This window comes from Macrobrachium rosenbergii, chromosome 18, assembly GCF_040412425.1.
Source record: "Macrobrachium rosenbergii isolate ZJJX-2024 chromosome 18, ASM4041242v1, whole genome shotgun sequence".
Classification (NCBI taxonomy): Eukaryota; Metazoa; Arthropoda; class Malacostraca; order Decapoda; family Palaemonidae; genus Macrobrachium; species Macrobrachium rosenbergii.
The window spans coordinates 504,169-524,585 of record NC_089758.1 but is presented as its reverse complement, the minus strand read 5'-3'; the positions used below and the strand labels follow the sequence as shown (position 1 = coordinate 524,585).

Here is a 20,417-nt window from a genome sequence, read left to right as displayed (position 1 = left end):
TTAGACTGGGATGCTGGAGAAGGACCCAGCATCCAAAGTGAATTTTAACATTCGGTCAACTTTGACTCGATCGAAATGATCGAAAAACGCATCCGTAGTTTCATAATTATTACATTCGAGTAACAATCAATCATTTACCTTCATTTTGCAACAAACGGAAAGTCTCTAGCACAATATTTAGAATTTTGGTGAATTTTTGACAAAAATTTTCCTCCGCTCCGCACGCCGCGAACTCCGCTGAAAATCCTGTCATTTCTTGCGTCAGCTTGCTGTAATTTTTTCACCGTTTCATATTATTCGTTACATAAAGTGTTATACATCAAAATGTGCGCAATTTCATGTAGAATACAACAAAAATATATCATTCCTTTAGCTCTTCACAGTGTTTTAATATTTACATCGAAATCACGATAACTGACAAAATTTTAACATTCGGTCAACTTTGACTCGACCGAAATGATCGAAAAACGCACCCGTAAGCCATAATTATTACATTCGAGTAACAATCAATCATTTACCTTCATTTTGCAACAAACGGAAAGTCTCTAGCACAATATTTAGAATTTTGGTGAATTTTTGAAAAATTTTCCTCCGCACTCCAATGAAAATCCTGTCATTTCTTGCGCTCAGCTTGCCGTAATTTTTTCGTCGTTTCATATTATTCGTTACATAAAATACATCAAAATGTGCACAATTTCATGTAGAATACAACAAAAATATATATTCCTTTAGCTCTTCACAGTTTTTTAATATTTTCTGAAATCACAATAACTGACAAAATTTTAACATTCAAAACTTTGATTCGACTGAAATTATAAAAACGATCCGTAAGATAATTATTACATTCAAACAATCAATCATTTACCTTCATTTTGCAACAAACGGAAAGTCTCTAGCACATTATTTAGATTTTTGGTGAATTTTTGAAAAAAAAAAAAAAAAATTTTCTTAAGCTTACATCCAAAAATCCTGTCATTTCTTGCGCCAGCTTGCCGTAATTTTTTCGCCATTTCATGTTATTCGTTACATAAAGTGTTATACATCAAAATGTGCAATTTCATGTAGAATACAACAAAAATATGTCATTCCTTTAGCTCTTCACAGTTTTTTAATATTTTCACGAAATCACAATAACTGACAAAATTTTAACATTCGGTCAACTTTGATTCGACCGAAATGATCAAAAACGCATCCGTAGTAATTATTACATTCGAGTAACAATCAATCATTTACCTTCATTTTGCAACAAACGGAAAGTCTCTAGCACATTATTTAGATTTTTGGTGAATTTTGAAAAAAAAAAAAATTTCCTTCGCTCAGAGTGCGCGTACTTGAAAAAACCTGTCATTTCTTGGCGCCAGCTTGTCCGAATTATTTTGCAGTTTCATATTATTCGTTACATAAAGTGTTATACATCAAAATGTGCGAAATTTCATGTAGAATACAACAAAAAATATGTCATTCCTTTAGCTCTTCACAGTTTTTTAATATTTTCAAAATCACGATAACTGACAAAATTTTTAACATTCGGTCAACTTTGACTCGATCGAAATGATCGAAAAACGCATCCGTAAGCCATAATTATTACATTCGAAAACAATCAATCATTTACCTTCATTTTGCAACAAACGGAAAGTCTCTAGCACAATATGTAGATTTTTGGTGAATTTTTGAAAAAAATTTTCCTTCGCTCAGAGCGCGGACTCGCTGAAAATCCTGTCATTTCTTGCGTCAGCTTGCCGTAATTTTTTCACTTTCATATTATTCGTTACATAAAGTGTTATACATCAAAATGTGCGCAATTTCATGTAGAATACAACAAAAAATATATCATTCCTTTAGCTCTTCACAGATTTTTTATGTTTACATCGAAATAACGATAAATAGAAAAAATCAACCTTCGGGCAACATTAACTCGAAAATGGTTCAAAAATGCAATTGTAAGCTAAAAAAAACTAGCCTAGTAATATTCAATCAATTTCCTTCATTTTGGCACAATTGGAAAGTCTCTAGCACAATATTTTGATTTTTGGTGAATTTTTGAAAAACCTTTTTTTTTACATCCGCTACGTTAATTCATGCATAATTTTGTGATAATATTTTCTCTGTGTTGCTTTAATCGTTTTACAATCCGTTATATACCAAAATCATTGCAATTTAGTGTACAACTAAAAAAAAATTAACTCATTAGCTTCAACCGTTTTCCTTACAGCGCGATTTGTATACAATTATATACGAAGTTTTTTTTCACTGTCATATATTCCAATATTTATATATGATAATGATATTTTTTTATTTCTGATGGTTGCATACTAAACTTCAGGCAATGAGAAAAAAGGAGCCAAAAATGAACTCTTAATCTTGAAAACTAAAGCGCTGTGATTTTTGAAAAAACCTTTTTTCGCTTCGCGCGCGCCTCTCTCGGAGGCCCGCATGAAGAGAAAATAGGGCTTCGGCGTTAAAGGGTTAATCTTAAAAACTAAGCGTGCTGTGATTTTTTGAAAAAAACCTTTTTTTCCGCTTTGGCGCTAACTCCCGAATGCCGCCGGCATACGGCAGACACTTTCGCAAATAGAGGCTCGGCGTTTAAGGGTTAATTGGATTTACAGCATTCCTTATGGGAATTATTGTTTCGGAGTTCGTACATTTTAAACTTTGTCAGACATTCTACAATGGATTATGAAAGAAATCCGAGGTTCCACTACACACACACATACACATATATGTGTATGTGTATATATATATATCTATATATATAACTATATGTGTATATATGTGTCTATACACACACACACACACACATATATATATATATACAGGAAACCCCCATATTCACGAGGGATGCATACCACCCCCCCCCAATGAATAGCTAAAACCCGCAAATACTTAGAACTCTAATAAAAACACGTAGAACTGCCTATTTTGATAGTTCAAACACAAAAAAAAAAAAAAAATAAAAATGTTACTTACAATGGGGTTAGGTTCCAAAAAACCAATCATTTGTTGGAAAAAACATACCTCAAATATAGCCTAGCCTAGACTAGGGTATTCAATACCATGTACAGGTATTCCTCTACTTATGATGGGGTTAGGTTCCAAAAAACCCATCATTTTTTGAAAAAATCGTAACTCGAATATGGCCTAGCCTACACTAGGGTAATCATTACCATCTATACATATATGGTAGCCTAGCCTACACTACACAGTATACTTTATACATATATGGTGTAGTAATTATTAGTGTCAGCTAATTCTGCAGGTTCAATGCAGACTGACATGATAAGTCTGTATAAAGAGAAATTGAATAACAAACAAGGCCTGGCCTGCACTTTCGTATATCATATACGGTAGCCTAGCCTACATTATACTGTATTCTATTTTCACATAACACCGCCGTATTATACAAACATCAAAATAACGGATGTGCATCTTTTCCATGGATCTTTTAAAAGTTATGCTTTACTACACTGTATCCAATCGTAAATATTCTTATACTGCTTTTGCATTATAAATTCGATCATAGCGATCAAATGTTTTGGTTTCGAATCGATCACGCTGGTCTTTATTTCGATGCACTTAACTCGGTTCAGAGGACATTTCTTGCTTCTAGTTAGCGTAAATGAATCTCTAGATACTTTATTTATAAGGGACATATGTATTTTTCGTTATACGAAGTGTTTTTATGTCGAAATATAACTTAAATATGTCTCGTTGAAATTATTTTAGCCATTTTTTTAATTAGTAGATGACGTTGGCGGCTGGCCGTTTGTTTTGTGTAAACAAGAAAAATCAAGATTCCATTCGCTATATTCTCTTGATTTCATCATCATACCACAAGCTTTTCGTAAGTATCTTTTATCGGCGTGAAAACAGCAGTAATATGTGTTCTTTCATGTCCAGTAGTTTTGATTAAAATACTTTCCAATTTTATTTGCGGTCGAGTTTCATCCATGTTGCCAATGTACGATAATTTATACTCATTAGCAGCTTGAACATTCTTTTCTCAGCATCAGCTACAACTTGCAGCTTAATTTTACTGCAGTAGTATATTTCCTTGCCGATCTTTTCTCCAAAGCGGATAAGGGTAGTGTAAAACATATCAGTACTTAATGTCATTTTTAACATAACTACGATAATTGTTTAACCGCATAATGGTTGAAATACAAGCAAAACAGTTGTTATCCGATTCGGTTATTAGCAAAACAACAGTCTCGTTCGGTTGTTTGTGGCTGCACGCACTTTCGCAAGAGTATAAGGTTACTAACAATGCTTTTATTATTCTCTTACTTTTTTAACTAGAAAATGGAATAAAGAGATGGAGAAAAAGAAGCTGGTCTCTTGTAAGTTGGTCTTTCTTGCTGCCTGATTCTACGGCAATTGTAGTGTACGCTGTTGCTTGTGCCCGCTCGAAATTTAAAAATTTTTTCAAAATATTGTCGTACCGGTATTAATTGCTAACTCCATTGTAAACTCGAATTATCGTAAGACGAATTATCATCACTCGTGCACTACCTGTATTTACAAATGCACAAAAATTGCACACGAACACTGACCTATTTTAACTTCCGACACAACGAGGGCAAGTGAGGTCAGCTCATTGAATTAATGTACCTATTCCAGCCTCTCGGGCCAACGATCGCATAATCGTACTCTGCCTGATTGTACGCTGTTGCCTCGCGCCAGTCGCCCGCGAAATTTAAAAATACGTATTTTCAAAATATTGTCGTATCGATATTAATTGCTAATCCCATCGTAAAAGCGCATTATCGTAAGTCAAATTATCGTAACTCCAGCACTACCTGTACTCTATCCATACACGGTGTAGTAATTATTAATATCAGCCAATTCTGTAGGTTCATACAAAGTGACTTATGATAATTCAATATAAAGAGAAATTGAATAACAAACAAGAATTAGCTTAACCTACACTATGGTATATCATATACATATATAGTAGCCTAGCCTACATTATACTGTACTCTATATTCACATATCGTGTTATACAAACATCAACATAACGAAAGTGCATCTTTTCCATGGATCTTTTAAAATGTTATGCTTTAATTCACTGTATCCAATAATATTGTATACATTCTTATATTGGTTTTGTATTAGATATTGCGACCATAACAATCGTTTTGGCTTTAATTATGGTCGAGTTTCATCCATTTTGTCAATAAACGATAATTTATAGTCATTAGCAGCTTGAACATTGTTTTCTCAGCTTCAGTTACAACTTGCAGCTTAAATTTGGCAGTATCTTTCCTTGCCGATCTTTTATCCATACCGAGTAATGGTATAGTGTAAAAATATATCAGTCCTCTTCTACTTAAAGTCATTTGTAGTATAACTACGGTAATTGTTTGTTGCCGTTCGATGGTTAAAATACAAGCAAAACGGCTGTTGTTATCTGACTCAGCGATAAGCAAAAGAACAGTTTCTCGTTCGGTTGTTTATGGCTGTACGCATTTACTCAAGAGTATAAGCGACTCCAACACCATCAACTCGTTGTCCTTGCAGGCAGATCCAATAATTTTAAAATCATTTATATATGGTGTTGGAGTCGCTTTTTATAAAAGCTAATGTACCAACACTAAACACCCAATCGTCGTCCACACAACTGTTTATAGCATAACTGCCTGTTTCTTTACTCTCTACGTTCGTTATAGGTTTCTTTCATTTGTTTATTTTCTCCCTGTCTTTTTAGTCACTTTTTAGCTCTTGCCTTGGTAGGTGTTCCTTTCAAGTTCTTGTTTTAATTTTTTGTATTTGTGAATGTTTTAAATTTTTAAAGTTTTTATACATATATATATATATATATATATATATATATATATATATATATATATATATATATATATATATATATATATATATATATATATATATATATATATATATATATATATATACATACAGGCAGTGCCCGGTTTACGACGGGTCCGGCTTACATGACGTTCGAGGTTACGACGCTTTTCAGATATATTCATCAGAAATTATTTCCCAGTTTATGACACGTTCCAGGATTACGACGCACGCATCGATCCGACGGAAGAAATGTGGCTCCAAAACGGCAGAATAATAAAAATTTGGATTTTTTAATGAAAACTGAATAAAATGCATTTACATTGTTTTCAATACACCCAGACCATTAAAAGTAAGGTTTTCTTAGGATTTTGACGATTTTTGGGTTTAAACTGGGGACTGCCTGTGATATATATATATATATATATATATGTATGAATGTCTTTTCCTGTACAACGTGTATAAGAACGGAACCCCATCATTTCTGAAAACAAGTGCCCAAATATATGGTTTCAACGAAATAGTGTTTTATGGGATTATATATATATATATATATATATATATATATATATATATATATATATATATATATATATATATATACTGTATATACATACAGTATATAATTAATATATACACATACAGGGTGTAAAACACGAGTGTATGCAGATATTTTGGGAAATGAAAGAAAAAGTCATTCTGAGAAGAAAATTATCCTATAAGCAAATGCATTTTAAGGCTTCGTTTATTGGCGAGGTGAATTTTTAAAATTACTGTTATCATGAAACAGGCAAGTAAGATGGAGTACGGGATGTTGGTGTAGTCAGGGATATGGGGAGGGGGAAGGAACTAATAAGTTCACTTGTAACTATGAACATTTTGGCTTTTCTGCCAAGATAAGTGAGGGTTTTCGGGGTTACAAGTGTCAAATTCCCATTTCATTTTGAGAGCATGAAACTGGAGACAAAGCCTTACAGCTCCAGTAATGAGGAATATGCAGATATAATGTTTATTTATGGGTTTGCAACAGTTCAATTTCTAGATTACACAGATGGGACTCCACTGCTATAAAAAAAAAAAGATAAAAGATGCATGCATCACTGAAACCTTCTCACTCTCCATCAATGGCATTGCATTCACTAGACTAAGATAAAGAAAAGCAAGCCTAATGGAATCTCCCATCCATCATAGACAGGCCTATTCATTACAAACTGATCAAAGATTTAAAACATATAAAATCTCTCCTTCTCCATCAAAAGCATTTATCCCACACCAGTTAAATGAAAAAAAACAACACCAATGAAAATGCTTTCATCTCTGTCAGGTGAAAAAGAACAGGAACATTATAGAAAATTCCCTTTCTTCTTTCATTCCTGTCAAAGGTAGCCTATTCATGCACTAATCGAAAGAGGTAAAAAAGTTAAATACACAGGCCACCAGTGAGAGAGTGAGATCCACCAACCAGTAGAAATTCATCACTCCAATGACATCACAGTCTACATTTTAGGCATAATTTAATTCTGAAGGTCTGTCGATAGGCAAGGAAACAGTCTGTTAACTAAAAGAAGTAAATGAAAGCAAACATGAATAATCTCCCATAATTCCTGCGAGGCATATCTGAATAGAACAAGAAGACTTATAGACTAGATCTGATTCCGTCTCAATAAAAAGTAAGTATCTGCAGATAAAGCCGCTGATTTCACCAAGTATAAACAGTATTTATAATATATGCCTACAAACATACATACACACACACACACACACACATATATATATATATATATATATATATATATATATATATATATATATATATATATATATATATATGTACATATGTATATATAGTACACACACACACACACACACATATATATATATATATATATATATATATATATATATATATATATATATATATATATATATATATATATATATATATATATATATATATTATTAAAATGTTATAATATATAAAACCATTCTACAAGTGTAATATGTATCACTGTGAAAATTTTTATGTTTTGTTTGCAGATTCATCATTTGTTGTGAGGTATGATTTTAAAATGTCTTTTTCTTACAGATAAATTGTGTATCATGTGATCTTAAAATGTCTTGATATGTTTTTTCCATTTGTTTAATATATTGTGCAGTATATTAAAATGTATACTGGGTGTTATGAACTCGAATTCTTAGCAAGCTGCAGCGAGAGGGAGATATTTTTTAACCATTATCGCTTACCCACTTCCTGTATTTACACAAGTGTTTGGAGAAAGGCAAGGGCCTCTTTGGTTATCATTGACAAGTTGACAGCTATCAGTAAATTGCTTGTTATATGTATATCATGTGTGTCTGTTCCATGGTTATTACCTGTGTCTATCTCTGTTATGTTTCCATGATCTTGAGTAGAAAGAATAAGGAACAGAGGTAGATGACGTTGACGTGCTGACAGCTGAGCCAGTTTTGGTTGCAAATACTTCCTTCTGTTTGCTCAGGTGGTTTGAGTGAGCGGATGGTGTCAATCATTGATAAGAGCTCTGGCATATTTCCTTCAGAGCCTTAGAATTCCCTGTATGTATCCTGTACATGTATACATGTATATATAATGTATGTACACTTTATGTATCATGTATTCTGGGAGGACTTGAAGATAAAAGAGGAGTGCTGAATGAGAAACAATTAGCCAAAGGGGTTGCTGGTAATAGGATCTCTCTCTCTCTCAATTACTGTTATAATGGTTGCTCTCCTGTTTGTAAAAGTTTTGTTAAATTCACCCAAGAAGTGTATACATTTTGTAATAGTGATCTAAGGTATTTATATTGTGCAAGCATTGTGGAAAGTGTATAATGGTGTAACACTTGTAAAAGGTAATGTGATATTTACTGGTTTTATATTATGTTAGGAGTTAAAGTGATGTTCTAGGTAAAAGAGAATTAATATTTTGATAAGAGGTGGATAATATCTCTTATAGTGAGTTCTAATGTGTCTTGCTGCTAATTATATATCATTGTGACTTGGCAGTGTTGTCTTTGAGAGAGTCTTAGAAAGATGCGAGTTTAGCCCTTTTTTTTAAAAAGTGAAGGTAATCTTTTGAAAGACTGATATAATCTTTAAACATATTTTTGTCATAGTGAAGTTGCTGTTGGTATATTTCCATTTTTGCATATTTCATTCTTATATGTCTGTGTTATCATATTACTGTAATTTTATAATTACACAGTGTGTTACAAAGTTTTGTGCTGGTGATTACTTAGCATTTTGTTAGTGCATACTTATTATTGAGATTTCAGAGAATACTTATATGGATTCCAGTCAGTAATATTTTGGTGAACACTTGTGTTGAGTTTAGTTAATCAGGTATATGTTTAAAACTTGAGTGAAAGTTAATGGTTTGAATCTTACTTAACCAAATTCCTTTCTTAATAAATTAAAGTTTTGTGAATTAATCTTGATTAAGAAATACTTAAATCTTACACTGTTGTCTGATAACAGTAAATCTGCATATAACTTTTGAACTTAGAAATAAATTTGCTTGTTTAAAGTTTGAAAAACACAGCGTTTCATTTTGACCACTAGTAATTAGAGAAATTAATGAATGGGTACAAGGTAAGTGATATATCTGTTTGTTCACCTGACACTTATCTAGGTGAAATAGAACCAGGGAAACCGTTATAGTGTTTGTTGAAGTGATGCCCATTTTCCACTAGTCTGTTTATAGCTTGTTAGTTGTTACCTCACCCATAACTTGATAAAGTTAGATTGATTTACTCAAGTGATAAGTTTTATGGGATCACTGCACCTTTAGGGTATTCAGTCTTAATATTTTTGTTATGAGGTTTCAAATATCTGGTCGAAATGAGGTAACTTTTGGTCTTAATATTTGTGTAATGGCCAGGTGCTTGATCACTTTGTGACAATATATATATATATATATATATATATATATATATATATATATATATATATATATATATATATATATATATATATATATATATATATATATGCTGTTGTTCGACCTCACTGCTTTGATCTAAGTAGAAGTATAACCAAAAAGATAAAGAAAAAAACAAAAAAAGGGAAGCACCAAAAACCTTCCTCTGTGTACAACAGTCCAGGAGGGACACCGAGAGTTGGCTGTTGTGTTCCAAAACCGCCAACTGTCTTCAGAGGATTATAAGTTTAAGCTTAGGGACCTATCCAATAGGGCCACCTTTAGTTAGGGCATCCCTTAAGCTCTCTTTTCCCTAGAAACTTTGTACTGGCTAGTTTTGTCATCTTTCAGGCTACCCACCCACTACAAAGGGGGGGGGGTGTTTACAAGCAACGACCCAAGCACTCGACCCCAGGTCGGCAGTCCAGCAGTCATGAGCAGTGAGTGTACAAGTGGTATCTCTCTCACTCCCTTCTCCCCCTTGTCTTTCTAACTTTAGTGGAACCGATGAGGATTGATTCAACAGACCCCGGGCATCAGATGGAAGTGAGCCTAAGTGATCTACCATAAGGTAAGTCTGAGGACGACAATTACTTGCCATTCTCCCTTTAGATCCACAACTTAATTTCTGTTTCAAGTTTCTCTCTTATCAGTCACTGACTAAGGAATCCTAGTGAAACCATATCCCATTTATGAAGTCAATTATATGAAGTACAATTAGTGTTGCCTACTGAGATTCCACAAAGCATCCTTCATGGTGTTAACATAATAGTCTCGATTTAAGATACTGTACACCCCTTGCAGTAATTAAGGATAAGTGAGAGGGTCTGGAATACAAGTATTATCATGATACGTCTATATAATAATCGGGCATGCCTTGGAACCTGGTCATACCCTTGTTTGGAGGAGGAATACCCATAATATTCTAGAGAACCGCTTACAAGAGTGTCACAAGGGTGACTGAGCTGTTGCGTCATACCCTAAAGTAGGGGAAACATTATTGTGTCTGAAAGGGGACAAAGTCTGGAGCTGTTATTGGCTCACATAGATTTTCTTACTTCCATTCATTTTTCTTGTTGGACTAGATGGTTGATCAATGTGGCTTATTTAATTCATTTGTTTCAGAATAAATCAAAATATTCAGTAACCTAGTTTCAACTGGTGACCAAATCTAATGAAGTTATCTGTCTTTTTGGGTAACTTTTAGCCTTAATTGATGGGATTACATGGGTCTTAGGTAAAGCAAGGCTGTATAAATCATAGTAATTAATAATTAAAATCATAAAATCAAAATCATATATATATATATATATATATATATATATATATATATATATATATATATATATATATATATATATATATATATATATATATATATATATATATATATATATATGATGCTCCCCACTTTTTCATGTGGACAGGTTCCAGAACCCACTGCGAAAGTGCCAAAAATGCAAAATCTGAAATTGCTTATGTGCTTATAACTGCAAAATCCACTGTACCTAAAATGCTCAGAACTGCCTATTTTAACAGTTCACTGCCAAATTTAATATTTCACACAAAAATATACCTTGAATTATCATACTAAGACAATTTAATATTTCAAACAAAAATACACCCCAACCCTTCACCCCAAAACACCCACAGTCATCTTAGATTACCCCTATACAAATGTTACTCTTCGGTATATACAACCATAAAATGCTTATAACAATGATTTACTAATTTTCAAAAATTAATACTACTGTAAATACAGCAAAATATCTTTGAAATGTTTAATACAAATTCAATCTTTAATACAAATTAAACATATCTGTCTTAGAGATAGTTTGACCACTAATTTTACCTTATGTTATAACCATTTTCTCTCATAGTACTGAAGTTGTTTTCCTTTTATTTTGGTAAGAACAATTACTGTCACTAGTGTATTAAATATTTTTAATGTGCATACGCATTTCTCTCTCTCTCTCTCTCTCTCTCACTGAGATAAGAGATTGATTTTCAATGCATGTATGTATGTTTTGTACAGTACAGACAAACATGATGTTACTTTGTCATTCATTTTTTTATATTTTCCATACTATAATTATTCAACTTTTTGCATTTCAATAAAAGCAGACTTGAAAATAAAATTTAAATAATTAGCAAATCATCATAAACTTGTTAAGCTCATTCGGAGGTGAGGAGCCCCAGAATGAGCTTAACAAGTTAATGTACAATGATTCACTAATTATTTTCATTTTATTTTCTGGTCCGCTTTTATTTAAATACAAAAAGTTGTACAATTATAGCATGGAAATAAATATACATGCATAAAAAGTCAATCAATCTTATCTCAGTGAGAGAGAGAGAGACATTAGATGTCAAGTGTTCTGTAAGACAGATTTATTTAAAGATTTATTTAATTATTTATTTAAAATTTGTATTAAAAATATTTGAAAATTAGTAAATCATTTTTTATCATAGAAGTGTATTTAGTCATGAAAATAAAATGCAAATACAGTAATAAGTGAATATTGCTCTATGAAAAAATTTGTCAACTGGTGAAACTCCTGCATAAAATTAAAAGATCTGTTCCACAAAAATTCTGCGACAAAATGAAGTGTGAAAAAAAAAGAGGTATGTAAAAGTGGGGGTCCACTGTTTATATATATATATATATATATATATATATATATATATATATATATATATATATATATATATATATATATATATATATATATATATATATATATATATATATATATATATATATATATTATATATATATATATATATATATATAAATATACATTTATTATATATTGGTACTGCTGTTCAGCGAATGTGGCTGCTCTCGGCAGGTAAAGGGGATCAGGGATCGAATGTGAAAGATCTCTGTTGAAATACAACTTATGAAAAAGTGACAAACAAAAGACCATCCGCTGATGGTCCAAGTCATAACTGCTATTATTACGAAACGGAAACCTACCACCCCAAACAACTCCATCTAAAAGAGATCAATCTCTGGCAGAAGCACGCATCCACACAGGAGAACAGTATTCTGGTAAAGGGAGCACAAATGACCTAAAACAGGTTGCGCTGATTTTATCATTACAAGTATATGAGGCCTTATGAACAATGCCTAGCTTTCAAGTGGCATTTGCTGAAACATTCATCAGATGTTTCTCAAAAGTTAGATGCGAGTCAAAAGTTACACCCAGAATAGTTAAAGATTCAGACTCATTTAGTATTTTATATTAGAAGATTACTTCATTTACAAACAACTTCCACTGGTCTAAATTAACAAATACTATACAAATACTTCAGCTATATAGGTAAGTGGACACTTACATTATCCTTAAAAACACGAAAGCAATCAAACCAGGTTTTGGCTTGTTTTGTGTCCTTTGAGACATGACATTCCCATTACTCAAAATTCATGAGAGGGAAATCACAAAACTAAGGTAAACTATGATAGAATACAACTCAAGGTACATTAAACTATTCTGCCCAAAATAGTTTTCAATATCCATTTGGCTATTATGCAGGAAGAAACATTGGCAGTAACTTTGAATTTTACAATCACTCCCTATGAACAGTATTTTTGATGACTTACATTTAAATTGTACTGTTTTGAATGTCAGTAACTCTCTCAAGATTTTAGGTGTAACTTTTAATAAGAAATTTACTTTGAGTAGCATATGTGTAATACTGCTTCCTCTGTTTCTCAAAAAGTTGGTCTCTTACAGAAACTTTTTCAAATGTTTTGTGATGAAGCTATTATACACCTAAGCATTTTAATTCTCTTCTTCCTTCTTTGGAGTACTGTTCTTCTGGTGCTGACTTTGTTCTCGAACCCTTAGAGAGTTATGTCATCAGTCAGTGTATTTTGCCAACTCTTAATGCTGACTTGTAGCCATACACGTAAAGGTGAGTTCATTATGTTTATTGAACAAAACATATGTAAATGACGAACAGCCTCTGCACTCTTCTTTACCTGACCTAGCTGTTTTTGCTCACAACACCGGGCAGGCTACTGCTACAAACATAGTGTATCGTTTTTTAGTATCAGATTTAATACTACTCGGTTTGCTAAGATTTTTATCTTGGGTACAACTAAAATTCAGGTGTATTAGTTTTATTTTCTATTCCCTGTCTCTCTTTGCCGGCCGATTTCCCTTTGGAAGCCCTCTTCAGTTTATAGTCTGTTGCATCTGTCCATTAGAGTTTTCAGCTTAAAATGAAAGACTTTCATCCTCTAAGGATATGACAACCAACTCTGAATTACGAAAGTATGGAAATGAACATCCAATGGAGTGCTCAAAAGTTTTCAACATACCAATGCTTAAAGTTATGAAATCGCAATAAAGTGGAAAGTATAGTTTTGGAATTCTTACGTCATTTCCGATGATAATTACAATTATGCAATATCTCCTTCAGACTTTCACAATTGATATGTCAAACACAAAAGGAAACAGCATTCTAGTGATTAGGAAAGGGAACAAAAAGAAAACGAATTTATTCTTTTGCTCAAGAGATAAAGCAGTATACTACTGTACTCCCACCAAACCATATCATACCTGTGTATCGATTATCAAATTTTCCACAGTAGTCATTTCAACCTCTGTAAAGAGCTGAAGATCTTGAGGTGCCTCTCGGGCTCTTTGCAAGAACATAGATGATCCATTAATCTGGTCTAATAGTGCCTGTAATAGAGGAAAATAAACCTATTACAACAGTGTGCTGAAAGAGCACATGACTAATACTTAAAAGCTTAACAGCTATGGAATAAAAATAAACGAACTTCAAATATTGTCGTAAGTAAATTTTTATCAAAGATCCAAGAACACTCTTCATAGCAGCAAGGCAAAGAACAAGCATTTAGATTACATTAACATTATTCCATTAAAAACATTAACACAAAAATATCTGGTTCCAGAAATAAACTAAACACATACATAATCTATAAAAGCAAAAACAAGGAAATACAATAACAACGAGCATTACCATTATTCCACTACCAAAATTAACATATGATACAGTACTTGAAGTATACTTAGTATACAGAACAGAAACACCCAGGCAGGAGCTTCAGGCACTTAAAACCTCAGGTAGACTTAAGTCAAGACTGACAAGATATGGAATACACAGCCTGAAATCACCTGGATGGGGAAGCGTTAGGAACACATGGAACTTCAGGTGGAAACACTACCCAATAGCATAATAAAATTGACAAAATTTAACAACAAGCAATGGCTAGTATGTAAGACATTCCCCATACAAGTCGAGCCAACAGCATGGCTTGATACAAAGAATCTAGCTGATGTATGTGCAGTAAACCCTCCGTATTCGCAGTCTCATGATTAAGGGACTCGCCTGTTCGCGGATTTCTCTATGGAACATATATACACATTATTCACTGAAAATTCGCCCATTCACGGTATTTTTCACGGAGAAATATTCACTAATTACTGTATTTTCATCTCATTTTCATGACTAAATGCACTTTTTGTGATAAAACTATTAAAATACTCAGGTAGTGCTGGAGTTACGATAATTCACTTTGCGATAATTCGATTTTGCAATGGGGTAAGCAATTAATACTGATATGACAATATTTATAAAATATTTTTAAATTTCGCGTGGGTGCAGGCAGCAGCGCACAATCAGGCAGCGAGAGAGACCAAATTACAATAGACCAACTTCTTCCTCCAACTCTTTATCCCATCTTCTAGTTAAAAAAGTAAAAGAGAATGATAAAAGTATTGTTAGTAGCGTTATACTCTTGCGTAAATGCATACAGCCATAAACAACCGACCGAGACACTGTTGTTTTGCTTATCGCCAAATCGGATAACAACAGCCCTTTTGCTTGTATTTCAACCATCATACGGTAATGCACAATTACTGTATGTTACAGTACAAATGACGTCCCCTCGTTCTGACGCCAAGGTCGTAACCCGAAACAGGAAAATCTGAAAAATCATATTTTTTAATGCTCTGGGTGCATTGAAAACGATAAACTGCATTATCAAAAACCTTCACTGCCATTTTGGGGCCATTCGTTATGGATAAAAGATTGGCATTTGAAAAAGCGTGCCGAACTTCTCGGAGGAAATATAATGTACTGCTAAATTTGAGCTGCAAGTTGTAGCTGAAGCTGAGAAAACAATGTTCAAGCTGATAATGACTATAAATTATTGTGCATCAGCAACATGGATGAAACTCGACTGTAATTAAAATTGGAGGAAAGTATTTTAATCAAACTACTGGGCACAAAAGAACACATTACTGCTATTTTTATGCCGATAAACGATAAATACATAAACCTCGTATTATGATGGAATCAAGTGAAAATAGCGAACGGAATCTTGATTTTTTTTACACAAAACAAATGCCCCCGAAAGGCCAACGTCATCTAAGAAAATAAAAAAAATAGCTAAAATAGTTTCACAACGAGACGTATTTAAGTTATATTTCGACTTAAAAACACTTCGTAAAACGAAAAATAACATGGCCCAAATAAATAAAATATCTAGAGATTCATTTACACTAACTAGAAGCAAGAAAAGCCCTCTGAACTGAGTTAAATACGGCGAAATAAACACAGCGTAAACGATTTCCAAACCAAAACACTGATCGCCATGATCTCAATTTATAATACAAGAGCAATATAAGAATATATACAATATCATTGGATACAGCGAACTAAGGCATAACAATTTAAAAGATCCATGGAAAAGATGCATATTCATTATGTTGACGTTTGTATAATACGAAATGTGAATACAGAGCACAGTAAAATGTAGGCTAGGCTACCGTGTATGTATATGATATACCATAGTATAAGCTAAGCTAATTCTTGTTTGCTATTCAATTTCTCTTTGTATTGAATTATCATAAGTCACTCTGCATGAACCTCCACAATTAGCTGATATTAATAATTACTATACCATGTATGTTAGAGTATACTTTATAGTGTAGGTTAGGCTACCATATATGTATACATGGTACTGAACACCCTAGTGTAGGCTAGGCTAATATTCATGATACGTTTTTTCCAACATACGATGGGTTTTTTTGGAACCTAACCCCATCATAAGTAGGATAATACTTGTATAAGCATTTTTAGTTTTTTTTGTGTGTTTGAACTATCAAAATAGGCAGTTCTCACTGTTTTTAGAAGGGTTCTAAGTATTTGTGGGTTGTATCTATTCGCAGGGGGGTGTGGTACACATCCCCCGCAAATATGGGGGGTTTACTGAGAGGGTATCAACTATGATGTTATCAATGACTTTGATGAGATGAATTTCCAAGGGAAACTTCTGAAGGTACAATGCCCACTGAAGGAACCTTTGGTTATGGGATTTCATTCTTTCAATAAATGTAAGAGGTAAGTATTTAAGATGTCCCATAGAGATAGCACTCAAACTTCTGCAGATTTAGTAACAAGATGAGGGCTTCCTTATCTATAGTCCAATATGATAACTGGTGAGGTTCAAATTAGACGAAGTCTAATAGACTTGATGGAGCAGTCATCATCTGTGGACTTCTGCAACATTACTACTCCCACACCAAGGTCACATGCATCTACTTGGTGGATAAAATCTCTATCAATATTAGGAGCTTGAACAACAAAGTCATTACACAGAAATAATTTTAGTTGTTCAAAAGAGACCTGACAGGCTGTTGACCAATTAAATTTTACTTTTGAGCTGGTCAGATTTGTTAAGGAATAAGCTAAAACCTTCAGTAGTAAGAAGTCATGCCTACAACCCTCATCAAGGATTTCTTAGAAGGAGCAGGATACTTGAGGATTGCTTTCATATTAGCTAATTTAGGGCAGATGTGCCCAATCCCTACAGCATAACCAAGAGATGCAACAATGACTTCAACAAATACATACTTAAAAGTTTATTGTTAAATGAGCTACTTCTAAACCCTGGAACAATTTATCAAGTCTTAAAATCTACTCATCCCAAGTAGTATCTGCAAGTTGTGAATATGCCATCCAGATAGCAACACACATCTTCAAGGTCCTGCATGACATAATTAATCAGGCGTTGAACGGTAGAGGGGCGTTTGAAAAACCAAAGGGCTCATATTGATATAGACCAATGGCAAACAGAATCAATTACCAGCATATAGCGGTTAAGCACTCGAGGTGCAAGTAAGAGATGAGAATTAGAGAATTCATATTAGGTGCACCAAAGAAAAATGTTGGGGCGGCAGCAATTTGTTTCTCAGCCAATGAGGATTGGGAAAGAAAACTATGATTTAGAAAGGGATGATCTGTGGTTTTTTGCAGACTTTTTCCAGGTTAACTCTCCCTACAGAGATCGGAAAGAGACCTTTGTTATGTGAAGTGGTAAAGATTAAAAATTTATTAAAAATCAATCTTGGATGTTAATCTGGATGGAGAAAATCCTAGTGGTTAGAGAAAACGAGACAACGTTAGTCGGGAACTAGATGAAGAAGCAGGTAAGTTAAAGTTACGAGTGTTTGAAGAAGCCGACTACAGAAAAGAAAGGGAATTTCAATTACTGCAATTGTAAGGAGACGAGAGAGGTAGCAAAAAACAACACAGAGTTGTTAGAGCTTCGAATAAAGATAAATAATATTAATCAATTCAACTTAATAACTGCAATAAAGTTAGTTCTTTTGTTTAATGAGGATGACGTGGCTTTTGAGCATAATGCAATAAAAACTCTCATGGTCCCAATCCCAAAATATGTGGATGACTTTAGTTTAACACAGATTGGAAGGTAAAGCCAAGTGGGTATACAATATGCTTGGTGAAGAACTTTGCACTGATTATGACAATGTGAAATCAATATTATTAAAAGACTATGATCTTGTCCCAGAATCCAATCGAAAAAAATTCCGTCATTTAAGGGAAGCTTCAGACATGACTTTTATTGAATTTGCAAGAAAAAACAGAGCAATTTCTTGAGGGCTGGTTAAGGAGCAAGGAGGGTGATAATTTCAATAAACTTTAAAAGTTTATTCTGGTTGAGGACTTAGGAGAGTGGTGTCTAAAGAGCATAAATCTATCTTGAAGAACTCAAGATAGATTCTCTTCTAGATGTGGCAATTGTAGCTGATGAATATTCATTGGCTCATCATCTAGAATCCATGAAAAAGAAAGTAATTTTATTAAAAAAAGGCTCTCCCTGTGACAACTTGAGGAAAAACAATAAACCAAACCAGGCAATCTTCGACCTCACAGGTGAATATATGTAATTATATCAGTGTAGATAGTAACGTCAATAGTGTATGATCACTTAGTTTTTTCAATAGTAATAAGAGACTGAGCAGCAGAAGTACTAAAAATAAGTAGTGAGACTCTGGAGCATAGATCAAACGTTACATGTTTTTAGAATAGTCGAAAGGGCACACCAAGACCACATGAAGAGCAATGAAAATATTCCTAGTCAACCAAAGCAGGGAGTCAATTCCTCTATCAACAGCTGAACAACCTATTAAAAAGAAAAAGTAACATTCTGTAAGTGTATCATAAACGGGTCTATCTCCATTTACAGTGACAAAACAGGTCAATAAATGAAAACTGTACGTGATAGGGATCTGCACAATCATTAATTTAAAGAAACTCAGTGCCTGAATTTTTGGTGTTTACCAGTAATGATTTTGTGACTTTAGGGGGTTCCCTAACACATTAGTATTGTGCCCTCTTGAAGCACCGCACTTAGAAACTGATTATTTCAAACGAAATGTTAAACTAACTACAGTAGATTCTTTGCCTATTCCTGCTAAGTGACTTACTCAATGGTAATGACTTGGTCATCAAAAATTATTTAAATTACCTTGACAGGTGGTGTTTGTTAAAGTCCTTCGCAAGAAAGCAGTCATCCTGTCCCCACTGTCACTCATTCACATTTGAGAGGAGTAGACTAAGATGAAATTAATTTACATCTAGACTAGATACTTTAAGTACACAAGAAATTGACTCGTGACCAGTAGTAATAAGAATAAAATGATTTTTGATGATGTTGACTGGAAACCCGAGGCTATGAAGGAAGCCCAATCAAGGGAATATAATGATATTACTACTGAAACTTACTAAAATGACTTCTCAATACCCCATATGCTGAACAGGATGGCCTGCTCTATTGGGTCAGTAGAGCAGTGGAGGTTTCTGCTGACCAGATACAAGTATCAGAGAAAATTATTGTGGTTGTCTCATGAGAATAACATTCCTGGGCATTTCAGTGTCCGAAAGACATTTCAGAATTTAGCCTAACATTTCCTCTAGCCCAGAATGCACAGATGAAAAAAAAACATGTCCTCTCTTGCAACACTTGCAAAGTCACAGAGGGAACTAAATCAAAAGGTACCTACAGTTCCTTTAGGGAACTCATGGTAGACATGGTCAGTCCAGTGCCACAAAACACAAAGTGGCAATGAACATACAGTACTTTATCCATACTAAATCGAAAGTCATGCTTCCCGGAGGGTATCCCATTATGGAAAATGGAGAGTGAGAAAATTGTAGAGGCCTTCATTGGGTTTTCTACTAGCTCACGTTTTCATAAAACTTTGCAAACTGATTGCAGAACAATTTTACTAGTCAGAACTTCAAAAAGAAAATGGCAAAGCTTGAGATTTTTAGGTTTTTGCTTAAAACAAAAGCCAGAAACATCTGAAGTGTAGGAAAACATTTAGAG

The 20,417-nt window shown here is 33.5% G+C and overlaps 1 protein-coding gene across 4 annotated transcripts in view; it reads right to left on the bottom strand.

Annotated features, from left to right (window-relative positions):
* Grp170 (Grp170 co-chaperone) overlaps positions 1-20,417 on the bottom strand; it is a 309,324-nt gene that overhangs the window by 62,455 nt on the left and 226,452 nt on the right. For 2 of the 4 annotated variants that reach the window (XM_067120035.1, XM_067120034.1), the window contains exon 15: positions 14,314-14,439. The exons of the other annotated variants lie outside the window; for them this stretch is intronic. In XM_067120035.1, the coding sequence (XP_066976136.1) occupies positions 14,314-14,439 (126 nt within the window). The remainder of the gene's footprint in view (positions 1-14,313; positions 14,440-20,417) is intronic. 4 annotated transcript variants of the gene reach the window in all.